The sequence below is a fragment of the Ammospiza nelsoni genome, chromosome 2 (assembly GCF_027579445.1).
Source record: "Ammospiza nelsoni isolate bAmmNel1 chromosome 2, bAmmNel1.pri, whole genome shotgun sequence".
Classification (NCBI taxonomy): Eukaryota; Metazoa; Chordata; class Aves; order Passeriformes; family Passerellidae; genus Ammospiza; species Ammospiza nelsoni.
The window spans coordinates 101,958,777-101,982,961 of NC_080634.1; the positions used below are offsets into that span (position 1 = coordinate 101,958,777).

The following is a 24,185-nucleotide window of genomic DNA, read 5'->3' on the forward strand; positions in this document are numbered from 1 at the left end:
GCCCCGCGCTCCCCCCGCGGCCCCCGCATGCGCAGCGCGGGCGCGGAGCTGTCCGAGCGCTGAATCCGGCGCTGCCGCCCCATTCCAGCGCTGCCCGCGGCTCCCGCCCGCTCCGCCGTGCCCGCAGCCCCCTCCCGCACACCCCGCCGCCCTCCCCGGCAACGCCGACGCTTCCCTACCCAAAGACGGGAAAGCACAGCGACCCGGTAGCCCCACCACCGTTCATAAATACTAAAGGGGAATAAAACATATCGGCAACAGAACTGCTCTCAGCGCTGTTCCCTTTTGCCTGATGCTCCTCGCATAGTTGGGTTTTCTCCTCCTCTCTTTTCCTTCCCCCCCCCCCCCCCCCCTTTCTTTGTATTTCTTTTCTTCTTTTTTGCTTGTTTTTTTTCCCTTCCATCACCAAAAGCAAGTCGGGGGAACGACTGTGTCTGATGCCTTATCTCTTTTGTGCTGACTGCTGGAGATGAGCCTAGGCTTGACCTGACCATGATTCCAAGGACTGGCACTTCTCTTTTACCCCCACTTTGTAGAGATCCAGACCTTCTCTTCCTGATTGTCAAGAAAATTAAATTTTTGCTGAATTTGGAAATCTAGGCAGCAGCAGCTTACTTTTTCCCTGCATCTCTCTGGAATCGTTTCTGGGATATTTCCAAATCATCACAGAAAGCAGGAGGAATGAACCGGCAGCTAGTGAAAATTTTGACGACCTTGTTTGCATTTTTCTTAGAGACAAACCACTTCAGGTAGGTGATACCACTCTGTAATAATATTTGTCAAAAGGTCGTGAGAATCATAACTATAAAGATACTACGTCACAATAACCTAGTTTGTTTGCTGTATTTGAGAGTGTTTTGTGTTCATTCTATATAGACTATCCCTTTTTACACTCAGAGACTCGTTGCTTGGTAACAAACACAAAAAATAATAATCTCAAGTTTGGGTGATCTATTTTCCATTTTCTGATGCAAAGATGTGGGGTTTTTTTAACTGTGTATCAGTACAGCTAAGAACATTTTCTTTGGCTTTTCTTCCTAAATGCAAATCTCTGCTCCTGGCAAAGGTTGTTTAGGAAGTTTCTTTGGTTCCCTCCTCATCAATTTTTGGAAATGATTGTACTGGTTTTGTCAGGGATGTAGTTATTCGAAATTAGAGAACCAGCCCTCTCTGATTTTGGGAAAACCCTAGATCAGACTAGTATTGTGTTCACTTAAAGTCCCAATGTTTCTGATTGTTTTTAACATTTCATGAGCTTTTTCTTCAGCTATTGACTTTTTTGGTGGTGCTAAGCAAAGAGGTCAGTCTTATTAACCAGAATTTTGGATGAGATTTATTATTGGACTGTATGCTGCTGTGCATCTGCACATACAGATGAATCTACACGTAAAAGTGTTGTTCTAAGAGTAATGAGGGATACATATAGAGACAGAGTGAAACTGTTTATATTTGTGAGCCTGGCTTCACAACACGACTCCTAACTAGTGGGCTCTGAATGAAAACAGAAGTAATTTGTAGATGAATAAGTGTATTGTCTTAATTTTCCAATTTTTATTTTCTTAACTGAATTATTTCATTATTTAAGTTGGATAGATCATCTTCTGTGTATTAAATATTAAAAAATATTTGCAATGGTACCCTGTCATTTACAAAAGCAAAAGGAAGCAACCGCTTCCTATAAATGGAACATGAAAAAAATGTGTGGAATCACACCACGAGAATTTACTATCACCTCGCCTTTTAATGATTCAGGTGAATTGTTTCTCTTGTGTAGCAAGAGAGGATTTGATATTTTCTTCTCCTTTCAGATGACCAGATATTTATCTGATATTTTTATACTTGCATGTAGATGCATGAAAATACCCCATGAAACACTCCTGAAACTGAGAGGTTCCCTTTGGGCAAATATTTAAACAGAGAGTGTTTAAGAAGTCAGAGTCAGAATTGCTTTTAATTTAGCTCAAAGATAAAGTGGAAACAGACACAATGAAATTGGTTATTTAAGATTTAAGATAACGTTTTATTATTAAATCTGTGCCTCTACACACCAAATATGATCGTTTTCATTCTAGTTTCTTTTTCCCTGGGGAACAACCGTGGGGAACTCCCAAACTGTCTTTCTCTGCAATGTATGTTTGCAATATGCAATGTGCTGTGTACACAGCATTTCACACACATGATATCATACCAGAAGTTTTCCCTTAAATCCTTGAAACAGGTGTGTTCAATGAACTTGCATGTGAATACCACCTGGTGATACTAAATTTTATTATTCAGTGCTCATGGAGTGGGGGTGAAACCCCCCTAAGATCAGTTGTGACTGACTCCAGAACCCTTCTTGCCGTGCTGGGAAGGAATCTGGACACTCATTAGCATGATTTAAGTACTTTTTGGGCATAATCTGTAAAACAGAATTAATTTTTTTTCCCATCTGTATCTTTCCCAACATTAAGAAATCCAGTATTTTTCAGTGGTGCTGATTAAATGTTGTTGGCTCTTGTTTGAAAGTTTAAGACCACCTTAAACCAGTGTTAACATAACATTTTAACAGCATCCATGCAATTAAAACAATGATATAAAATAGGATATCAAAATTATTCTAAGATGTATCTACACATTAAGGTGAATAGTAAATTGAATCTTCCTAAAGTCTTAAAACTGTAATGAATTTTTTTAAAAGCCTTTTTCTGAATGGAAAATTTTGTTCACGCATGATACCTGAAACTTCTCTTTATTTCTAGAATAAAGTTTTCAGATGAAAGGTAGAGTATGTTGCTCTGTAAAAACATTAATTTCTACCTTCACTGAGTTGAGACAAATTTATTTAGTTATGTAATTTCTCCATGACTTGAATACAATACAAGCTAAATATTAGCTAATGGTGGCTAATAATTTATTTAGGACGACTTTCTGTAAAGAACATGATTCAAGATCTGGAAAATCCCCCTCACAGACCCTGTCTCCTTCAGATTTTTTGGACAAATTGATGGGAAGGACATCGGGGTATGATGCTAGAATCAGACCAAATTTTAAAGGTAAGTTTTCTAAGACTTCTAATTAATTAATTGATAAAGTTTGGGATAAATTATAGGTTTTGAGAGGGTTTTAACCTCTGGGTTTAGAGTATGTTTTCAATAACTTCACTTTTCCAGTGTTATAGTGCCATGGAAAACAGCTGATCCATGGAGTGGATTAGGAGACAGAGCAGTGTAGGTAATAAGGGTCCAGAGCTTGAAAACCTCTTTTGATATGACAATAATGTTCAGCTGTCAGAAAATGCTCCTGAAGACTTTACTAATTTAACATAGTGAATAGGATTATGGGCTACAGACTAAAACCAAATGAGATGACTTGTTCCTGAAATTTTTAAGCCACAAAGACAATATCATTAAAACTTTCATGCTGAGATATTGTCTTCCTTATAGCAGTGTCTGAAGAAAAAAAATCTGTTTTCTTTCAGCTTGAAGAAAGTAAAATCTTCTTCCCCAAGGTAGGGGGGACTCAAGGAATATACACAGAAGATTTTATCCTGCAAATGCTGAATGAATGATAAAAATCAATGGCTCAGGATCCCTATAAAATATAGAAACTGTATTTTGTTTAGTACTTTTATAACAGTCCCCATTTCTTCCAAAATTTGGGCTGAATTGTGGAACATCGCCACCACCATCCCAGCACAAAGAAGGCTGTGTACTGGAAGCTTCTTTTGCTAACATTATTACTCAAAGCAAGTTTTCCTTGCTGTAGTCCTGTAAATCCCTATAGAATAGAGCACAGAACATCTTGTGGCTTTCTATGAAAGGAGTTGGGAGAGAAGTTTTCATTGCCAATGTTTAGCATTTTGGGAGAGTCCACCAAAATCATCTCCTCTAGGCCAATTTAAAGCTCAAAGTACGGTTTTACTTTGAAAACTGATAGAATGCTTTCTCCCTTAACAAATCTCATGGCAATGTACATTTGCAACTCATATCTATTAGCTCTGGCCACTGAAATGCATTTTTTCCTGTATTAAGCCTTTTTAGCAGTACTGTGAAAGTTGATAATGACTGGAAAAAATAATAATTTCTTAGCCAGTGAATGAACTGTAAGGAGAGAAGAAGCTCACATGTCAATGAGAAAAGTGTTTAATTAAATTTAGATCAAAGATTGGTCTCTTCTTTCTGTTCCACATGTGCAAATTACAAGATTTAGAACAAAGTGCCTTTTTTTGACTGCTTCCTATGCCTGAGCAGGGAGCAAACCAGTATGGATTTCAGATCCAAAGGTTTGAAAGCTGACAAATTAAGAAAACCGAGTCAGTGAAGTCTAAAGTCTTAATTTCAGAGTATTTTTCAAAGCGTTTATTGAGTTCCTGAACTGGTGTCCACATCAGCTTATAGTAAGCAATATTGCATTAGTCTCTCACATTAATTTTGTGCGTTTGCATGAGTATCAGTGAAATTTTAGAGAACGTAAATGAAGGCAGAAGTTGCCTGAATTGAGCGCAATAACAATCCTTAAGAACATTTTCCTGCTCTTTAAAGAGGAAAGAGCAGGGGAGCGGGGTGGGGTGTGCACTAAAAAATCACCTCTTGTATCTCAGACAAAAACCAGTAACAGCAACAGCCCTATGTGCATACATGGCTTATAGACAGCTCTCTTGCTCCCCAGTATGAGTCTACGACCATTTCAGGACAGCACAGGAGGCAGGCTCGTGGCTTTGCTCCCCTGACACTGAGGTGTGTGGGGCAGGTATTGTGTGGTGCACGCTGAGCTGTTTGACAGACACTTCTCCCCTCTGAGTCCTTGTATTTTGTTTGCATTCCCAAAGTGAAGTTGCTGCCTGTTGACACATATGAGACCTTACTGGGAAAGCATCTGCCATATTTTGGTTTTTGATTTATTTATTTAAGTCATGCTCCAGAGCAGGATGGTACGTTGTGGTAGTTTGAGCTGGTAAATAGATCTTCAATTCTTGCTCATAATTTTGTGTCTGGGAGCTCTCCCAGAGCTCTCAGTATTCCGGTGAGGGGCCTGAAAGTTCTCCTTGTTCTTTGCTATGTTCATTTGAATGGTATTTTGGACCTCAGAGTTTAGAACTAGGGGGTTAAGTCATGCAGTTTTGAACTTCATATCACCAGTCAAAACCTTGCCAGCTAATAACCCTGTTTATTAGTCAATATCCATGTTTTCATTGCCCAAGTCTCAGCAATGGTTCAAAGAAATGGAAAATACTAATTTTTCTATATTACATACTTCTTCCTTTTAAAGAATAAGAACAGCTGCAAAGGAGTCAAAATAAATTTATTTTGCTTGAGTTAGAATGATAAAGATTATTTTTTTACTGAGTCTTTACTCTGTCCATAATAAATCGTTCTGGTTTTTAACATTTATATATATGTTTAAGATAATTTTGGGGTAAGGCCTATTGCACAATACTGATATTCTAAATCATATAAATGGAAGAATGTATGAAATGCTGAACACGTACATGATTCATAACATTTTTCATATTTTAAGGAAAGAACTTTTTATCGTAAAAGAGGCTACTGGAGCAATGGTTTAAACTAAAGACCTTCTGTCTGGTTTTGATTTTAGTCTGAGGATAATATTTGTTTACTATGTTTCAGAAAAGACATTTTGAATCAAGATAGTCGTGCCATATTCAGCCTCTCCTCATAGGGTCTTGAGGGGCAGCTGTGTGAGGAGTGGCTGAGGGCACTTGGTCTGTTCAGCCTGCAGAGGAGGAGGCTGAGGGGAACCTCACTGTGGTGCTCAGCATCCTCACAAGGGGAGGTGGAGGGGCAGGCACTGATCTGCTGTCCCTGGTGAGCAGTGACAGGAGCAAGGGAATGGCCTGAAGCTGTGTCACGGGAGGTTGAGGTTCAATATTAGAAAAAGATTTTTCATCCAAAGGGTGGCTGTGTGCTGAAACAGGCTTCCCTGAGAAGTGGTCACAGCATCAAGCCTGAGAGAGTTCAAGAAGCATTGGACAATGTTCTCAAGCACATGGTGGGATTCCCTTGGCCCCTGTGCAGGGCCAGGAGTTGGGCTTGATGATCCTGATGATCCAACTCAGTTCAATCTGTGGTTCTGTGATTCTACTCATGCATTTGTCTAGCTTTTTCTGCTTTAGACCAGTTACATGGCTTTTTCTGAGTCCACTACAGGGGTTTTAAAGCGTCAGAAAACTCTGATTTCATGGAAATGCAACTGAGTAGAACACATTTATCTTATGCCACTGATTATACAATAATTAAATATACTTTTATGACTAGTTTGAATTACTGGAAAACAGCAGCTATTAGATTAATTTTTGAAATAAAGGCTGTGCACTCTAAAGAGAGAGGAAAATGCTACTTACTGGAACAAGGTGTTTTATCCAGATAAAGGATTTCTTCATTAGTGACTACTTCTTCCTATCTTGTTCTTGCAAATTAAAAAATTCAGGAAGATAGTGGGAGAGCAACAGGTGAATATATAAACATTTAGACATCAACAACAGGGGTTCTTTGGTTGTGATTTTTTGTGGCTGTTTTTTTTTTTTTTTTGGTTTTGTGCTTGTTTTTTTCCCAGCAGTACTGTATAATGAAATATACTTTCTCTTTTGTATTGTTCTGTCTTATATAATCATTCGAACGCAGAAAAACATATTTCTTTTTTCTTTTTGATTTCAAGTGTTTGGATACAAAATGTCCAGACACTAAGAGGGGATATCTCCCTGATGAAAAGCCAGAAGGAAGTTGCAGAGTGACAGCTCTCAATACTGCCCTTCTTTAATCACTCTCTGTCAGATATTTAATGCGCACTTTTTCATCTTCCACTTATCTTTCTTTGAATTGGAACAGGCTAATAATTTTTGTAAGGACACAGAGGGGAATACTTTTAAATGTAAATATGAAGACTGCAATCTAGTACTAACTGAAGTCCCTGAGAGTCTTTCTATTGACAGCAAATGTATGCTCATGGTCCTGTGAGCTGATTTGCAGTTTCTTCTTCAAATATAGCATCAATTGAGCATGGTTTCTGAAATACAATAAAAGGTGAGGCTTGGACAGTGCATTTTTACTTTATTAATATTAATTTTCTAATTTTTTATGGTAAAACACAAGAGAAGCAATGTCTTTTACTTTCTCCAATGCTCACTTTGCTTTCAAAGTTAAAAAAAGACAGGAAATAGCAGTGTAGAGCACCTCTGTTATGAAACTAGCCAAGAATGTGCTTTCTCATTGCTAGAAACAAGGGATGGTGAAGTGGTATCTTAGCTTAGTGTATGTTCAGCTCAGGCTCAAGAGCACTGCATGTAATGCCAGGATACAAGGGATCAATCTAAAACTGAATTACAACATGAAATGTGGGGCTAATGCAGAGCCAACTTGAATTTAACATTTCCGAGCTGGTGTTGATCTTCAAAGGTTACTAAATTATTGAAACTTTTTAACACTTTCATCATCTACCACCACTAAAAATCTAAATGCAATCTAGAAATTATCAGAAAAAAACTCCATTATCTATGGGCACTGCTATGTCTGTTATGCCAAATACTTTAAGTGACAGGCTGGCTGTCATGCCCTGGGTACAGGGCAGGGAGTTGGTCACCAAGAACTGCAGAAGTGTGTTATCTTCAGGTATAGAAAACATTTACAATGAAGATGATAGTGATTTTCTTTGCATTGAATTTCATTCCATGTTGTAAATTCAGTCTTTCTGATTGAATCGCTATTTACTAAAGATGATTCTGATTTTTATGGAATTACATGAAGGTGTGCAGCAATAGTGCCTGTTAGTGTTACCCTCAAAACTGCATGGTGCAATACAGTGTGAATTAACTTGCTCAAAAGCTGCTGTTTTGTTAGTGGTGGAGTTTGGGGGTGTAGGGCCATAGTTGTAAAAGATTAGTCTGTGATTACAGCAGTGTAATGCCATTTTCATGCTGAGTCTGTGGGTTTATATCTGAATAATAAACACATGGACTAAGTAATTTACTGACAATTAGCCTGACAACTGTTACAGGAAATGGCTTATGCACTTTAATACTTTAACTCCTTGGCAGCAAGGATCAGGTTTTCCCATATGTTTAAACCCATTGCTTACTTATTTGGCCCCTGTATTGACCAGTAATGAAATGTTTAAAAAAACACGAATGGAAAACATTGAATGACATTTAAGGGTGAAATTAGTGGCGTCAAGCTTAATAAAAAAAAACAGTTTTCATGCACATGATAAGAGGATCTGTCTGCAAAAGTTCACCCTTATCTAGACATACAAAAGTTGAAAAACGTACAAAAGTTAAGCTATGGGACTGTAGCAGTTTGCTCTCCAGTGGTTAACAGCCTCCTCACTCTGCTTCAGTTGGTAATAATTACTGAAGTCAGATGTGGTGAATATCCTGTACTGGGCTATTCTTCACAAAGGGCCAAGTTCAAAGGCTCAGAGGGCCAAGTCCAATGGAGACTCAAATCTTGTTCAGGCAGAGCAGTGTGCCATAAGAAAGGGCACTTTATTGGTGCACTCAAGTCTTAGGGCATGGGATGAGCATTCTCTATAGGAGCAGGGTGACCAACGGGGCACTTTTCAGGTCTGGCCAGACCATTGCACTCCCTAATACAGTTGCTTGAGATGTCCTAGGATATATTATTAGGGAGGAAAGCTTCTGTTTTATTTTCTGTCTTGAAACACATCTGAAATTTGCAATGTTTTCAGATAAAACCATGTACATACACCTCATTGCACAGCAAGATGCTGCACAAGGATACTTACCCACAGGACATGGGGTTTATTTGATTTTGTTTTGTTTTTCTTCAACTGCAAAAATGAAGCTAAGGAAATGGTGCTCAGTCTCTGCCCTATGTATGCACATTTTCAGGCAGAAGGAGCATTTTAATTGTGTTTCTTTTAAAATGGCTAGGGAGAAGAAAAGGACTATGGACCTTGCACTTCTCTCTCTCTTTAATTTCAGGTTTTTCCTCAGAACATGAATAGGCTGGATGAGCTGCATGGCTAGTTAGGTTATGTCTAGGCTACTAGACAAATGGGGCCAGACAGCAAGCTCAAGGCACCCTGATTAGCTGCACTGCTTGGCTTTCTGCTCATCCCCTGGATCTCTTTCTGAGCTACCCACAGCCAGCTGCTTCCAGGGCAAGCCAGAAAGGCTGTGAGCACGCAGCAGGGTAAAGCACAAGAGAACCAATGCTGCCTGGCGTCCAAGCTGAGGATCAGTCCAGATATTCTCTTATATATAAATGTTTGGCCATGGTCATCTGTATTGTATTGGTGTGTTGCCTTTATTCAGAACCAATTATTTAATTGAGAGATATCAATAGATTTGGCTCTTGCCTTGGAATATTATTCTGCTGCTGCATACACTGCAAAGGGGATTTCTGAAAAAGAAATGTCAAAGCAGAGCCAAAGACCTTTCATATCAAAGGAGTAGATGCTATTGTTTTGATCATATTCTAATATAAGTGTAATGTTTTTATCACATCCAGTGTCATGTTCACACTTAAATTTTTTATGCAGTTGAAGCCAAGGCCCTTTTGGTCACTCATTAAGAATCTTGTTGTGTTCTGGCTGTTTTAGAAAGCATGCCGTTTGTATTTAGAATGTGTACATTAAATTAACTTTAAGAGTATACATTTATAATCTACAAATCTATTTTTACACAGTTACTAGAAAAATGAATTCATAAACCATAAATATGCAGTGTTATTAGACAGATTCAATACTTTATTCTTCTATTTTTCTTCATTACTGCCCCCCTCTCTGTGTGTATTGGGGCGGGGGGGGGGGGGTGTTCTTGACTATGGATACATGTAAATCTCTGATTAAATCGTCCAAAAATGTATGTATGAAAATTCAGCTTCTAAATCAGCATTTCACAGTCTTTCACAGAAATGTGTGATTTTAAGTCTGCAGAGAGGAGCCCCACAGATGATGCAGGTAGGGAGCTACAGGGTCTGGCAGATCACTAAGATGAAGTGTGCACCATGTATGACATAAATAGTAGCCTGTCAATGTCACAAACACCAAGTCCGTGGTTAAAATTCTAAATTTATAGATATATAAAGACTCTGATACTGGAAACTGCAAGATCTGAGCCATACATACATGAGAGAGAAGTATAATTCACCAAGTATTCATTTACTTGTGAGGGTTAAATAAGAGCAGTCTAGTGGCTTATTTGAACTGTGCCAGCTACCAGCAATTCTCATGTATTGCCAGGGAATGAAGATGTTATGATTACCCCTGATGCATGTTTTCATCTGGGGTATTCAGTATTTCATGAGTCAATAAAAGAAAAGAGCATTTAAAATAGGACTTAGGTGGAATATGAGCCCACAAACAAACCCCATGCCCCCTCTCCAGAAATCTCTGATCCACCTGCTTTGTAACTCTTGGCAGTGCATTACTGTTTTACTTCAAGTTTCTCAGATTGTCTCAGTTTTGCTCTCAAGTGTGCACAGAAGTGTCCCAGTCTGCTTCACAGAGCACTCACCTCTCTCCTAATCCAAATTTAGACTCTCTGACGAGGCACTGCTCCACCTCCATCTCCCTGTGTGGACCAGACATCTCAGAGCCTGCCTTGTATTCCACAGGAAAAAGATTCCTCTCAGTGTGGATCTGTAATCACTTAACATGCCACGCTGCCACCCCCAAACAAATGGTGTCTTCTGGGTGGCCTGACATCCTCTATAATACAGAGAAGGCTTTGTGGCCCAGTTTTCCCTCACCTAAAGAATTCTCCATCTGACCCAAAGGAGTATAAATGATTCTAAGAGGTCTATTTTGAAGCAAAGAATTCAAACTTGAGTAAGCTAGGAAAAAAAATTGCAAGGGGAATGTGACTTTTCAACCTTTCAATGTAGCTGCTTGTCTGAGAAAGGAGAGCCTTTGCTCTTGACCACTTTGATGGGATGCACAGAAGTGCCTTTTGTAGCCAGTACACTTTAGGGGCAACTGATGTGACTGTCACAGAAAATGTTGTAAGGACAGGGTTTGAGAAACAGCACTTCTCTCACATTTCCTGATGATTGCCCCTACCATTAAGATAGAAGTATTTTCAGCAGTAACCACAGATGCACTTTAGGATGAACCCCACCTCCTCTGAATAAAAGAGAGTGAGAGATGTCCCACCCCATTTTCCTAAAAATCCACAGCCTCATAATCTGAGATGCAAGTCAACATCCTTCCAATCTGAGACAGGCATAGAAGCTCTTAGAAGAGATCCTTTCTCCATGAAGTCTCTGAATGATTTGTTATTGGCCACAAAACTGATTGTATTTTAGGAGGAAAAACGGGAATTTTGGTCTGATTTTTCAGTGTAAGGTTGTATAGGCAGATCTGGTCCCGTGGTCAGAGGAGTGGATCCTGAAGGGAGGTACCTCAAGCCCCCTGAGAACCAGTTTCAGGAGGGCACACAAGGAGCCCGTTGCAGATTTCTTGCTCTCTGCAAGTAGAACCCTGCTGTGCTGAAGCATCATGTTCTGCCCCATGGACCACATGGTTCCTCCTCAAGGGCCTGGGTGTTCTGCCCCAGCTACTGCAACTCCTTCTGAGATTTTTTGGCTGTTATGAACACTGGACTGTCCAGGGAAGCACAGTGGCAGAATGATGCTCTTCTCCCAAAGCTAATAACCTCTCCCTGTGTATTTCTGTGTCTCAAAAGCCCAGGGCTGCAGAGAAGCCACTGGGCACAGATGTGACTGGCTGAATTGTGGGCGTTCTCCACTAAGGAATGGTAACCAAAACTCAATTGATTCATGCTGCATGAACAAACTCGTTGCTCCTCCACCCCAGGAACACAACAATGGGTTATCTCCCTTGCTTTTGTCCTTGGGGAAATATATCTGAGAAAAGGCTAAATGCTTTCCTTAAACTGACATAATTAGTCAGGGAAAACCTAGGATTAAAATTTACCAGATCAATACCCTTTGTGTTAGGCTGCCTCTAATGGCTACACTCTCAATGTGTGCTGGTTTATGTCTGTGTCTCAGGCTATGAAACCATGCTATCAGAATTGCTATTTCTTCTTGCACTGTTTACTATGATAAAGTATTAGTCCTAAGTAATAAATAAAACAATAGAACAGCTTGCTCAGAAGGCGGCTGTAAACACTCACACAGCAATTTAAATCAGCTGTTGAAGAGATGCAAATTGCATGCATGGTGCCAAAGCAGGAGCATATGTAAAAATTCCTTTTTTCCAGTTGTGAATTTGCCTGTTGCCTGTGCGTAAACACATGTGCATGTTCTTAATCACAGGCAACAGGCAAATTGCCCCTCATGTTAAACTAAAATGGAGGATGTATTTACTCCATATAGGTTTCAGACTGCAGCAATTTTCCTTTCCAGTGATATCCCATCAGTTGGAGCAGTCTGAGGTGTTAAAGCCTTTGGTCAGTCAGGTTATAGGAAACATCCAAAAATAAGCATTTGGGAGAATTTTTCACGTCTTTGCAGATAATTTTCCACTCTTTGGCTTCATACCCCTGAGAGTTTTGGTTTTTGTCACACTTCAGAGGTGTGTTTTGTGTGAGGCAAAGCACACACACAATCTGTTAAAACCAGACCTTAACTCCTTTTTTTAAAAATATAAAATAAAAATTTGACTTATCAAAGTTAAATATAATTAGGGATAGATTCAATTTAGATGAATAGGTTCCTCAGGGTGGACACATTCTCATTTGGATGACTTTGTAGAAGACCTCTGCTCAGCATGACTGTTGGTGGTAGAAGCCAGAAGAAGATCATATGCCCTGACCGTACAACGCGGTTTATGTCAGAAGAGCTCTGAGCCTATGTGAAAGCTGTGTGGTGCTCCTCACAGAAATGCAGTGAACATCCTGCATCAAAGAGCAGATTTGGTATTCATAAAAAAGTAAGTCAGTCAGTTTAGGAGATGCTTATTTTTTAGGCTGGCAAAGAGTTCTCATTCCCCTCCCATTCTTCTAGTCATTCTTGCAGTCATTTCATATATACAAAGAACAGATGATAGAAAAAAATGCTTGTGAGAGACACTCAAGAAGCACCTTAAGATGTTTTGCAGTAAAAAAACAAATTCTTTTTTGTATTTAGGATGTGGGATTCAAGACAGGATATTCACCAAAGGAAAGGAGATGCGTGAAGGAGAGGGGTGGGAGGCTGAGTTAAAAAAGCAACAGATCAGCTGATGGGAGCATTGAAGATGAGAGTCAGTATGAAAGAATTAATTTCAATATCTTTTGCACACATTGTGTGAAAATGAGTTGAATTGTAAGGAGGTAAAAATTATAAAATACTTAAAAATAAAAGGAAAATTTTATTTTTTTAGTTCAAGATCTGGTGGGTGTTTGCATCTGTGTCTCTGGCCTGTTGCTGATTGACATCTACAGCAGCTCCTGACCATTTCTGTTGTCATTTGTCCCCATCACTGAGCCATCCTATTTGTTTAAATCCCATTGTTCACCGTGTCCCATGTATAATTTGGTGTATAATTCCATATCAGCCATAAATCAATGTCTGCTCTCTAATATTAGTCACCCAAACTGCTTTTATAATTCAAGTCCTGCATATGCCTTCAGACAGTAAAACAAGGAAGATTATGGAGAAAAGCTGATAGAATTGTTAAATAAAATGAAGGTCTGAGGCTCAGAGAAACAAGAAAGGATTTAAAATGGGTTCTGACTCCTTTCTGTTGCCACAGGGATAGGAATTGTCTAAACCTCTGTTTGAGACTATAGCTGTTGACACTTATAGCTGAGCTTCCATTAATTTCTGCAACACAAGATCAGAATCACAGAGAAGGAACAAAGTAAGGATATTTATAGAGAAATGAACAAAGTAACATTTAAAAAAAAATAAATATTTTGAAATGTGTGCCAAGAAAGAGTAATCAGTTCATTCTGACTTCAAATAGAAACCTAGGTTAGCAGCAACATTTTAATATTATTATTAATACGTTTCTTTTTTTCTTTCTTTCATTAAGTAGTAGATCTTCCCTCCTACCTTCTCTTTTCACTGAACAGATCTATATCTTGTGAACATATCTCTATCTATCTATCTATCTATCTATCTATCTATCTATCTATCTATCTATCTATCTATCTATCTATCTATCTATCTATCTCTTTTCAGTGAACATATCTATCTCATGGTCTTGAGACCATGCAGTCTCAGATGAGCTGGCTACCCTGGCTTCATAAAACATTATTAATAAGATTACCCAGAAGGAGTTTGTCTGACCCTATGCTGGAGTGCAGATTTCATGATTTCATGACTGTAGATATAATACCATCTTTTGTTTAACCACATTCAGGAATGTCCCAGGCCTCTGCACACATTATGCAGTTCACGTGCCAATCAGCAGGGAAGAGCTCTGTTTTCATTAATGCAGAGCAACTGAGCAGTTTCTCAGCATCAGGTGTGAGGAGCATCTCTGCTGAGAGCCACTTCAGTGAGCATTGTTTCATGATAGGAAGAGAAGTAGAGATCCAGATCTTTTCATGTCAGAAGAAAAGCAAACAATTCCTTTTGCCCAAATAGTGTCCATTGCTCTATTGCATTGGAAGAAAGAAAACTTTGGAAAGAAATGCCTTGCGAAGAGGTCCTTGTCATGACTTGGAAATTTGAAAGACTGATGAAAAGCTCAAAGAAAAATAATTTGATGGACTTATGAAAGATTAAAGGATGAATTTGAATATTCTCAATGTTGATGTAAATTCTAAATAACTTTTCACTCTAATCTTGTAGTTCCATTGGGAAGTTTCTAGATGTCAGATTTCTGATTCACTGTTTTTTAGACTTATTTCAACAGTTTCATTTGCATATGGAACATTTTAGCTCTGGGAATGGCTTCACCCAGTCACAAGTGTTGTTGAAGGTTGTGTAGAAATATCTGAGTGAGTTTTCAAGTGATTTGCTCAGAGATGTGCTGCACAACACTGGGGTGATACAGAGCTCAGCAGGAGCTATAATGTCTGGGGTTAATGGCCTCCAGTGATTTCCAGCCTGTCATGACCACATTGGTGCCATCCCTCAAACTCCCTATGTGAAAGCCAGCTGCAGCACATTTATACAATCCATTGTGGCTGCTGGGGCTGTATATTCTCCGTAGACCAGCTCAGGTTAGCTGGGTAAATCAGGAGCATGTCAACTGTTTAACAGGTTTTTCTTGTCTGAACTTCTGGTTTGTGAAGCGAAATGAAACAGCGCCCGAAAATTGCTCTTGTTCAGTGTCTATTAGATAACCCGTGTGGATATATCCCACTGTAACCCAGAGCTGACAGTAATGTATGTTTCTGTTATCAGCCTCAGCAGAAAGAGTCAGGGAAGAATGAACACATCATATGGAATATCCTGTAGTGCCAAATGCAGAACTGAAGAGGCTTTGTTAGAGTGAGACTTGCCTTCCTCTGCCAGAGCTGGGTCTGTGGACAAAAGCATTCCCTGAATGTGAAGCATGCCAATCCAACAATTTTCACAAGAGCTTTAAGGCACAAAAAAAGTGCATCTTAGCAGGGATTCTCCTTCCTTGAAATATTGATAGGATTTTACCAGCATGACTCCAGTTACATTCAGCAATAGTCCCACAGCTGAAAACTCACATACTACTTAAGGAATTGACTATTCACTGTTTGAGCTCAAGCTGTGTCAATGTACATGTATATAGAGATGGCTTTAGCAGTACTTACTCCAGAAAATTTTCTTTCTGTGACTCTTCCTGTGATCACCTGTACCTGACAATCACTGGAGTATTTGTCTTGGGAGGCCTCAGTGGTATTTTGCTGAGGAAGAGTTTTCAATTCTGCAATATCATATGCCCTTTTTACATCCAGGTCATCTCATAGGGCCACATTGTTGCCAAGATGTTTTCTCAAGTAAGTGAAGGGAAGCAGCTAAAATCTCGATGTAAGAGTAGAGTTCTCTTTTTGTTTGTTTTTTCATATATATTTGCACATGCACGTCTGGAAACAAGCAGCTGGACCTAGGGAAAATTGTTCTTTCTGCTGTCATGCTTTCCTGCTGATTCCATCCAGCATTGCCTGTATAGCTCACCTGCTATGGGTAGGGCATGTGGTGTCTCCCCCAGTCTGAAAGATACCATTTTTATAAATGGTATTGCTCACATGCATTTCTCAGACACTTGGTAATTCTTGAACTGAGTGATATCGATGGGAATGAGAGTCCTAAAAAGATTTTAGACACCTAAAGATCTCTCCAGGTTTTTCTCTGATTCTGTAAGTGCTTTTGTGACTCTTAACCTCATACTGTTGCTCATAAATATATATTGATTACACAAAATAGGATTCTGAGTCTTGAATGCAACAGTAAGCACCCAAAATCATTGCCATATTCCTGCCAGGGCAAATGGCATTCTCTGCAAGCTAAGTTATTATATATGACAGATGAACTTTCAGAGGATGTTGGTTTTAGCTTGATGAAGCAGAACAATAATTTTGTCTTTATTTGAGTTTACCAGCAAATTGAATCAGTGCAAAATGGCATACAATTACTGCATTGTTTGAGACTTCTGGCCTTACGGATTTTTGTGTTTGGTTTGACTAGTTACTTTTTTTGTTTGTTGTTGTTAGTTATGTTTGGGTTTATGTTTGTTTGTTTGTTTTTTCTTTGTTTGACTTTTGGTTGTTTGGTAGGTTTTTTGTTGTTGTTTTTCTGGGTTTTTATTTGATTTTGAGGGTTTTTTGTTTGTTTATTTAGTAGGTATTATTATAATGAATTAATAATAAGTGATATAAATTTAATAATCCACATTGGATTGTGTTGAACACTTCTAAGGAAGAAGGAATTCTGTGTTTACTGGGCATGATTATACTTAGGCAGTCAGGGTGATGAACTTGACAGAAAACCCATAGAAAGACAACCTCATAGAAGAAAGGCATCACTACCCAGCACAAAAATGTCACCTTGATTTGTCAGCCTTAGGGTAACTATGTTGTCCTGGTGCCATTAATTTTGCCTCCTGTGACTGAGCTGTTAAGACTCTAATGAGAGGATGATGTTTAAATAGAGGAAAAGATTGGTTTTGCCCAAAGGCAAAATAATAGGGAAGGAGAAAATCTTACCTAGGTGCTTGCAAAAAAAGCTACCTGTGGTCTGCCTCCTGATTTCTTACCATAACCTTAAGCAAACTCATTAAATTGTGCGAATTTTCTCATCACGGTTTGGACTACACATTATATGGGCTCTTGGAAACAAGTGTGCAGCTGCACTTCTCCTGGGGTAACTGCAAGGATCCCTGTGTCTCAGAGGAACTTTTTCAGTGCATCAAAGCCACATTTGTCCCCCTGCCCCAACCCATGGTCACTGGGCACAGGACTGGCTGAGCTGCCTTTGATAACTCTTCTCCCGGCGTTCTCCTGTGTGCTACACTCTGAGCAGGGAAGGAGCTAGGATGATGAACAGCTTGTCCCTGTCTAATGGCCATGGCCAGCTGAGGTGTCCCAGCAGCAGTTTATCCTTGTCTGATCTGCAGGGATGTGCCTGCAGGGCCATGGAGAGGCACCCTGGCAACTCCTGAAGTGGTAACTCAGGCACCTGTAGCACTGCAGCTGCAGAAGCAGAGGCTCCAGAGGAGTCAGCTCAGTTTCAGGTCTCATGAGGACTCTGATGGATGTTGGAGGCCGTTCAGTTTGGTTGGGGATGAATGATTTCTAAAACCCCAGCCGTATCCAGAACTCGCATTTAAAAACCATCTCTAACAAGTTCCTCTATCCTCCCCTGCTGTCCCAGGATGTGTGTTACTGCTGCTCAGGTCAGCATGTGGGTCTGTCCTGCCACCACCCACCTTTTGATCACCTCCCTTGTTTGAGCTCTGACCTGAAATCCCTGAAATCCTACAGAAAATGGGATTCTCCATCCCTGGTGGGATCACTGCCTCCCCACTTAGCCCAGGTTCTGTTCCTGGATTCCTGCTTTGCCTTCAAACTCAGGTGGGATTGATTTTAGTCTTTTCAAATATTCTTGATTATTCTGCTCTCTGTGGTAAGGGGAGAAGGGAGATTTGGCTCAGCTTTCTCCTCTGTATATACAAAATAAATAATTTGAGATAGTGAGAAAAAACCTCTGCTTTGTCACATAGTTGAATTGAGAGGGTAGACCAAAAAATATTACATATAAAAAAAGATACAAGATTCTTCACAGATCTGTAAATATCTTGCCAATATTTCCACTGTCATTCCATAAGGTGGTTCTGCCTCATTATCTTTTATTTTTGCTTCCACATGTCTCTGCTTTGCTCACAGTTCTCTCTGTGTACTGTATTTTAGTTTGCCTTACAAAATCCCTTAATAAATACACTTAACAAAGAAAATTGGCAAGTGCACAGGTATCATTTTAAATCTCTTGTGTGATTATAATATTCCCTTCCCACTAAGGACAATTCAGCTGTATGTTTGGAATTATTGTGAAGGGAAAGTCTGCCAGGTGTGACCTGGAAACTCTACACCAAAAAAAGACAAGAGTTGGGATGAACTTGAGGATGTAGATATGATTAGCTGCAGTTAGGATCATCTCCAGTGAAAGAGTATGAGTAAATCTTCTCAAGAATGTACCAAATGGAGCAAGATTTGTGACTGTGGGCAATCAATACTGAAGAATATTTAGCAGAGGCTGGAGTTAGGAGCTGGATAAGGCTCGAATGTATTCCTCTCAGCACTCATCACTCCATATGGGGACTGTTACACACACTGGGATGGATTCACCTCCTCTGGCAGCTGAAAAGGACAAGATTCATTCTCTAGCCAGATGGCAATAAGATCACAAACACCTTGGGTACAGGATTTTGAGGCAACATGCCACAGCACATTCAGGGAAATATTCCGTGTATTCTGGTTTCTTGTGGGTAAGGTGAGAAGATGAGTGCCAGGGACTTTCTGTAAGTGTTAAGTGCCCCAAAGTCACAGGAGGAGTGTGACACATTCTCATGTCAGTCAGGAAGGCAGGGTATCAGAGAGCCCTGCTGACTGCAGCCCCAGCCCCTCTGGGCAAGCAGAGGAAAGGGAGCTGCAGGGAGCAGAAGCAATATCTGAGCTCTTTATCAGAATACCAGACATGCACTTTCTGGTTTATTTGAGCATTAGCTGCCTGGTTTGGGCTTGGTTTGGTGTTTTTTTGCCTGAGTCCTTTTGAAAAACATTTTTCTTATGACTCAAAGAATACTTAGATTATCTTGAATGTGCCTGAAAGGCACCTGGACTGTTACCTTGTTGCATTGGAAGTGACAAAAGGAAAACTAGGGGGAGAAATGGATTTAGTTATAAAGTATACTTTGATTAATTTTTTGTAGGTAATGTCAACTCTTTTTAGATTTAGGCAGTAAAGTCAAATTAATTATTTCCTTTGCCTTTGAAGATTTTTAGATTGTGTCCTGAAAGCTTGGCTATGCATCATGGAAGTTTGCTGCTTTCATTTTAATTGAACTATTAGATTAGGAAAATCTTATAAGATGAAGTGTGTTTTAGTTTACCGTTACCCAATGTCCTACCACAGAATGCCCCCACTAAAAAAGATTGTTCCCATCTTTCTTACAGGGCTGCTTTAAGTATTGAGAAGTCACAATAGAGTGTCCCTGGCACTTCTCTTCTCCAGACTGAACAAATTTTACACACATTTCCAATTCCCAGAGCAGGGAGTTGTGGGTGACTGTGTCAAAGGCCTTGCAGAAGTCCACATAAATGACATCAGCAGCCTTCCCTTGACCACTGATATACTCCCTCTACTATAGAAGGCCACTGGGTTGGTCGGGCAAGATGTGTCCTTGTTGGAGCTGTGCTGGCTGTCCCAAATCACCTCCCAGTCCTCCACGTGCCTTAGCACACTCATAGGAGGATCTGTTCTGTGATCTTCACAAGCACAGAGGTCAGGGTGACAGGGTCTCCTTTTCTCCCATTTTAAAAATGGGTGCAATTCTTGCCTTTTGCCATCACCAAGAGCTTCACCTGATTGCTATAGCTTTTCAAATATCATGGAGAGTAATTTGAAAATTACATCCGTCAATTCCCTCAAGACTGGGATGCACCTAATCAGGTCCATAGACTTATTTATATTCAGGTTCCGCAGGTAAGGAAAAAAACCTGATATCTCTGTTTTTCTACTGAGTTTACTGAGTTCTTATAGTTCTTACAGTGTTCCACTTCTACCAGCAGAAGGCAAGTTAAACACTTAATTATAATTAAGTGCAGAAACGAAGGGAGGTATTTGCTTTATAGTAAAATACAGTGCTCTGACATGTACCTTCTCCTGCACATCTGGACTGCAGTCTGTGATGTGGCAGCATATTTCCTAGCATACATAAGCCATGTTTTCCTGCCACAGTGAAGCATGTGTTCTGCTGGCACTCAGGAGCTGGAATTGTGATGCTCACAATATGATGGCCTTTGCAAGACAGCAGCTGTGAACCTCCTTCTCCACAGTTTTAACATCAAAAATGGTCTTTAGGAATCCCATGCCCCTGAGACCTTTAAAAAAGTCCAAATCAATAAAAACCTAGTGATGAAGAACTAGGCTACAGAGCACTTAGGCAAACTGGACACAGACAAGTCCATGAGGACCACATAGGAAACATCCACAAGTGCTTAGCATAGCTGTGGAAGCTGGGTTGTTGCCTTCTTAATTATCTTTAAAAGGTCATGGCAATTGGTGAAGGTTCCTAATCATATGGGGAAAAAAATGTCACTCCTATCTCTAAGAAAGTCAAGCAGGAGCATACAGGAGTTACAGCCTTACATCAAAGCCTGGAGCAAATCCTCTTGAAGCCATTTCCAGACATGAAGGACAGGGAAATGACTGGTTGTAGTCAATGTGGATTTCTGAATGGGAACTCATTCCTTGGAGTGCTAATAGCTTTCTATGACAACTTGAAAGGCTTAATGAATCAGGGCAGGACAGTGTATATCTCAACTTTAGCAAGACTTTTGTTAGCGTCTCTCACAACGTGGAACAGACTATTGGAACAGACCAGCTAAATGGGCATGGAAAACTGACTGAATTGCAATGCTCAAAGGATTGTGATGAGCAGCACAAAGTCCAGCTGGTGGCCAGTCACTACTGTTGTACTACTGGCACAGGGACTGGGTCAGTACTCATTAACGTCTTCATTAATTACCTGGATGATGGGACATGGTGCACCCTCAACTAATTTGCAGGAGAAGAAGACTGGGAGGAATGGTTGATGCCCTAGAGAGTTTCCTGATATTCAGAGAGACAAGGAAAAGCTGCAGAAATGGGCCAACAGGACCTCACTGTGTTCAGGAAAGGGAATGCAGTCCTGCAGCTTGGAAGGAACAATCTGGGAGGTGCCCAGCAGGAATGCAGATTGCAAAAAAGGCCACGGGGCTCCTGGTGGACACCCGGAACATGAACACCTGGTGGAACATGAGCCCGCAATGTGCCCCTGCAGCAAAGGTAGCCAATGGACTCTTGGGCTGCATTAGGTACAGCATGGCCAGCAGGTTGAGGGAAGGGATCCTTTGCTCTGCTCAGAACTTGTGAGACACACCTGGAGTGCTGAGCCCAGCTCTGGGCTCCCCAGTATGAGAGAGACATGGAATTTTTGCGATGGTCCAGTAAAATGTTACAAAGGTAGTTAAGAGACTGGAATATCTGTCATACAAGGGGAGGCTGAGGTTCCTGAGGCCACTCAGCCTGGGGAAAAATGGTTCAGGGGAATCTCAACCGTGTGCTTGAATAACTGATGAGGTGTAAGTAAAGAAAAGGTAGCCAGATTCTTCTCAGTGGTGCCTAGTTACAGGAGGAGAGGCAGTGGACACAAGTTGAGACACATGAAATTCCATTTAAGCATAAGAGCAGCATTTTGCTGTGAGGGTGACTGCACACTAGCACAGGCTGCCTAGAGAATCTGTGAAGTGTCCATCTCTGGATATATTCAGTCTGATGTGGCACAGTCCTTCTCTAGCTGCTCCTGCTCTGGGGCAAGATGGACTATGGGGACTGGGTGATCTCCAGAGGTTCCTTCCAGCTTCAGTGATAACAGTGGCTCAGTATGTCTGGATGTAGAGAAACACTTTGTTCAAGGTGCCTAGCTAGTAGAAAAACCACCAATTCAAAGGAACAAAAATGATAATATGGAAGGAAAACAGCAGACTATTTGGCTTGGTTTTGGCTTGGTACTGGAAATGGAGACACATTTGCAAAATAAAAAGGAAGTATTTTAAAAACAATTCTTGTAAAAAACCCTGAGTTTGAACAACACACCTCATTGGAATTTAACAGCCTCAAAACATGTTACTGTTGTGGTTTTTATTCCCAAAACCAACATGATTGTTTCCTTTAAGATGAGTAGCCTAGCACTCAGGAAATTGACAGTAGACTCATTAGTTTATTCCATTTTACAAAAAAGAAAGTAATAATGTTTCCATCTTTTGTAAATAAATTTCATTATAAATTGAATTATAAACCAAATGGGGATATTTATATTCTCTGCACTGACATTTTTTCATTTATAAGGAACATGATGTGATTAAAAATAGTAATGGCAAAAGAAAGAAAGTACTTGATACTCAATGCTTGTACCAGCTTCTGTGTCACTGAAATTCAGGCCTTTAGCATGAATCCTTTTTGATTCTGTTGAGAAGCCCTGTTTATTTCGTCTCACCTAAAAAATCAAGAAGGCTAATAGGCAACTAATTAAATATTAAATCTCTATTCATTCTGCCACACGTCAGTGACTGCTGAATAACAGCAAAGGTGGTGGGAGGGAAGAGAATGCAAATAGCTGTTTAATGAAAGCTATCTGTTCAAGCCAGAACAGATATTGCTAAAATATTTGGTAAAGGCAAGGCAGACACTTCCAGATCAGGTGCAGGAAGAGCTGCTTGTGGACTGGAGTCAATGTGAAAATTTCCCTTGCAGGGAATTTCAGTGGCAAACATTTGCCTACAGAGTGGAGTAAATGTGGAGAGATAAAATTTTAAGTTCTGGATGAAGGGAAAAGGGAGAGAGGAGTGGTTGCAGTGCTAAAGTGTATTCTGCACTGGTACTGTGGGTAAGAAAAAGCCCTCGCTCAAGTCTTCTGTCAATCTCTAAATGCAAGGATGTAGCTCTGTGTGTTTATATAACAACTTCCAATGAAACTAGGTTAAATAAATTACTGTTGATAATGCTTCTCTTTTGATCAAAATTTACATGAACAGTTTGGGAAAACTCACTTTCTGCTTGTTTTCAGCCACATCTGTACCAGATTGTATGGAGGCTGAGGGATCTGTACTTTTGTTTCAATGTGTATTGCAACATTTTTATTGCATTCCACAGGTCCTCCAGTAAACGTTACTTGCAATATTTTTATCAACAGTTTTGGATCAGTCACAGAAACCACAATGGTAAGTGCTATGATGTCATTGGCAAGAGAACAACAATACTTAATATATGTCATGAACAAAACCTGTCAATTTTTCTATTTATTGTTCAACTTGCAGGTCCTCCTGTAAATGTTACCTGCAACATATTTATCAACAGCTTTGGTTCAATAGCAGAAACTACAATGGTGAGTGGGACTGATCATTGAAGCCATCTTGTGAAGAAGTGGGATGTGATGTAGAATAGAGATGCTCAGGATGCGGGGACATTTACTAAGTTATGAAGCTACTAAAAACCTACAAAAAACCTGAGTAAAAATTGCATTAAATAAAATAACATAAAATAAATATAAAATAACTATATATATAAAAAATAAACTCCCCTATCAAGTCTAAACACACCTACAGAGGGACTGCACCAGTCTGTAGTGCCTGTGATGGCAGCAAGCACAGGTGTGTGCAAACCTGCTTCCTCAGGTTTCATTAGCTCTGAAGAGGCAGAGGAAGGGCTGGAGCTCAGCTGTGGGTTTCCCTGCCAAGTGCACCATATTTGGTTGTGCTTTACACCACATGCTGAATCACCTGCTGCTGCAGAAAACGGTCTCGTTTAACTGAGACAGATCTCTGTGAATGCAGCCACTTCAGTCACAGAAGGAAGTGTAAAACTTGAGTCAAATGACTAGAACACGTGGGTATAAGACTTAAGTATTTTGAGGTTAAATTAGTACTAGGAAATGATGGGATTCCATCTGTCTGAAATTTGTATTTTGACTAATGCAAAGAACAAAATAAAAGTCAGATTTTCATTTAAAAAATTGCAAAATATAGAATAAACGAAATCAAGCTAAGAAAAAATTAAAATTAAAATTTTCATCTAACTTTTAAAAAAAATATTTTA

At 39.9% G+C, this 24,185-nt stretch overlaps 1 protein-coding gene across 1 annotated transcript in view; it reads left to right on the plus strand.

Moving 5' to 3' along the window:
• Positions 1 to 239: 239 nt before the first annotated feature.
• GLRA2 (glycine receptor alpha 2) overlaps positions 240 to 24,185 on the plus strand; it is a 119,178-nt gene continuing 95,232 nt past the window's right edge. Inside the window, exons 1-3 of the mRNA XM_059494037.1 lie at positions 240 to 749; positions 2,902 to 3,035; positions 23,244 to 23,311. Coding sequence (XP_059350020.1) covers positions 682 to 749; positions 2,902 to 3,035; positions 23,244 to 23,311 — 270 coding nt within the window. The 5' untranslated portion in view covers positions 240 to 681. The remainder of the gene's footprint in view (positions 750 to 2,901; positions 3,036 to 23,243; positions 23,312 to 24,185) is intronic.